Source organism: Propithecus coquereli, unplaced genomic scaffold (genome assembly GCF_000956105.1).
Source record: "Propithecus coquereli isolate 6110/MARCELLA unplaced genomic scaffold, Pcoq_1.0 Scaffold195, whole genome shotgun sequence".
Classification (NCBI taxonomy): domain Eukaryota; kingdom Metazoa; phylum Chordata; class Mammalia; order Primates; family Indriidae; genus Propithecus; species Propithecus coquereli.
The window spans coordinates 2,579,923-2,581,971 of NW_012144411.1; the positions used below are offsets into that span (position 1 = coordinate 2,579,923).

The 2,049-nt window shown below is 35.0% G+C and overlaps 1 protein-coding gene across 1 annotated transcript in view; it reads right to left on the reverse strand.

Annotated features, from left to right (window-relative positions):
• The window catches only part of SCLT1 (sodium channel and clathrin linker 1), a 214,721-nt gene that overhangs the window by 83,825 nt on the left and 128,847 nt on the right, over positions 1 to 2,049 (reverse strand). Inside the window, exons 12-13 of the mRNA XM_012643284.1 lie at positions 1,319 to 1,433; positions 1,244 to 1,253 (exon numbers count right to left, since the gene is read on the reverse strand). Of these exons, the coding sequence (XP_012498738.1) occupies positions 1,244 to 1,253; positions 1,319 to 1,433 (125 nt within the window). The remainder of the gene's footprint in view (positions 1 to 1,243; positions 1,254 to 1,318; positions 1,434 to 2,049) is intronic.

Genomic DNA, 2,049 nt, shown 5'->3' on the forward strand with positions numbered 1-2,049 from the left:
GTATGCCCCCTTCCCCAGGAGTAATTGTACCTAAGCACAGCTCCCTGTGTGACTGGGCTTCTTCTCACAGTACAGGGGCTATAACATCCCATGGGACTCAAGGGCTCCAGGTGCCAGGCAGTTCACTGTGAGACAAATCCTGCGCACAGCTACCCTCCAAATCCAGACTGCCTGGCCAAGTAATCTGTGTCTTCCTCACTAACAGGACTGCTTTGTCATTCCTGCTCTATAAAAAGGTAGAATATTAGCTGTCTGTGTTCTGCTACTAGAATACAGATGCCCCAGCAATACTCTGACCTCAACACACTGCTCCCTGGGACATGGGAGAAGAGGGAGCTGTGCCTTCTTTATCCCTATTGCCTTTACCCTTGTAAGTTTTACATTTCTCCAATAAGCCTGTTCCTTAACTTATGCCATATGATGTTAAAAAATTCATCTCAAACCCTTATGCTTAGCATATGGCAATCTAAAAGGGACCTATCTGACATGGCAGATGGAAACTCAGAAGTGATCTACGTTGTAGGACAGTGGTAACCACAGAAGTCCTACTCTGAACACATGTATACATTTTTTCCACAAGCTATTATGTTTTGCTTTATGAATTACTCTTTTACTATCTGACATCATCATTTTTCCATGCTGATAATATAGATATAGCATATGATTTTTATGCTATATGGCTCTTCTTTGAAAATCAAATTCTGACTCTACCATCTACTATTTCTTAGCATTGGGCAAGTTACTTAACCTCTCTAGCAAATTTCTAATACAGCAGCTAAAACACAGCAAGTGCTCAATCAAATTTGATCTCCCTTTCTTTTCCCAAGGCACTTTAAATGAGTGGGATATTTACTGCTAATGAAAAAAGTATAAGAAAGAAAGAAATTTTAAACTATAGACTTTCTCAGTACTTTCTCTCAAATATCATTGGGGTAAGTATTTTTCCTAACTATGAAATAAAAATCTGTACTTTTAAAAGGTAAAAGCAACATTATAGTTTCCTAGTTATATATACTTGTTATATTTATGGATGGCCTATAATAAAATTCAAAAAGAAAAGAATGTGAAAATGAAATTTACTATTGGGATGAGGTTTACACAAGGAATATAGCTACTTTATAAAATTTATACCTTTAAGTAAAAGTTCAAAGAATATGGCCACTATTCGAAAGAAATGTATCCAGACAATACCAGTATTTAATTGCAGACTCTGAATATATTCCAAGAAAATAAAAACACTCACCAGGAGAATACTAATAAATAAAAGGGTTACTAGCAAATAGTGTAATGGTAACAGACAGTAATGTTGAATATTAGCAGTTGGGTTTTAGGTAGTTATATTTCCTTTTTCTTTTTACCTTTTCTAGTTCTTCTTCCACTGCTTTTTTTTCCTTAATGGTTCGCTCGATTTGGCCTTGTTTTTCGGCACACTCCTATAAATTCAAGTCAGACTGTAAATAACTATATTTGGTAAAACTTTAAGAAAAATGGGGAAAAATGGAGAAATAAAATGATTTCTTCATAATGGGAATATCATAGTTACCTTATCAACACAGTATGATCATATTGATTAAAAAATCCAACAAAATAAAATTCAATCTTCGAAAAGCTACCTATCCCAGGATTTCAGAAATTGCCTCCAGCTGTAGGATACCGAGGAGTGCTAATTAAACAGACTAGGTGGGAGACAGAGGTTGGGAATTCCAGGGAGAAAAAAAGAAATGCACAGAACCGTTTTCTCACACTACAGTTTTTATTTTCATATACTCTTATCAAATATTTTGAAAAGGGAACATAGAACTGGATAGAGGCACAAAACCCTGAAGGATAACCTATGGCCTAAAACACACATGGTGTGCATAAATTCTAGAACAGTTAATTTTTTCATTACAAAACTTACAAACAGCCAACGGAAATATTGAAAATGTTTTGTTGGCATAAACACAAAACATTTCTGCTCAAAAGGTTTTAGCCAGTAAATTTAGCAAGCATATTAATTAGACAACAAAATTTTACATTTTGCTAATGACACTACAACAAAAGAATCAT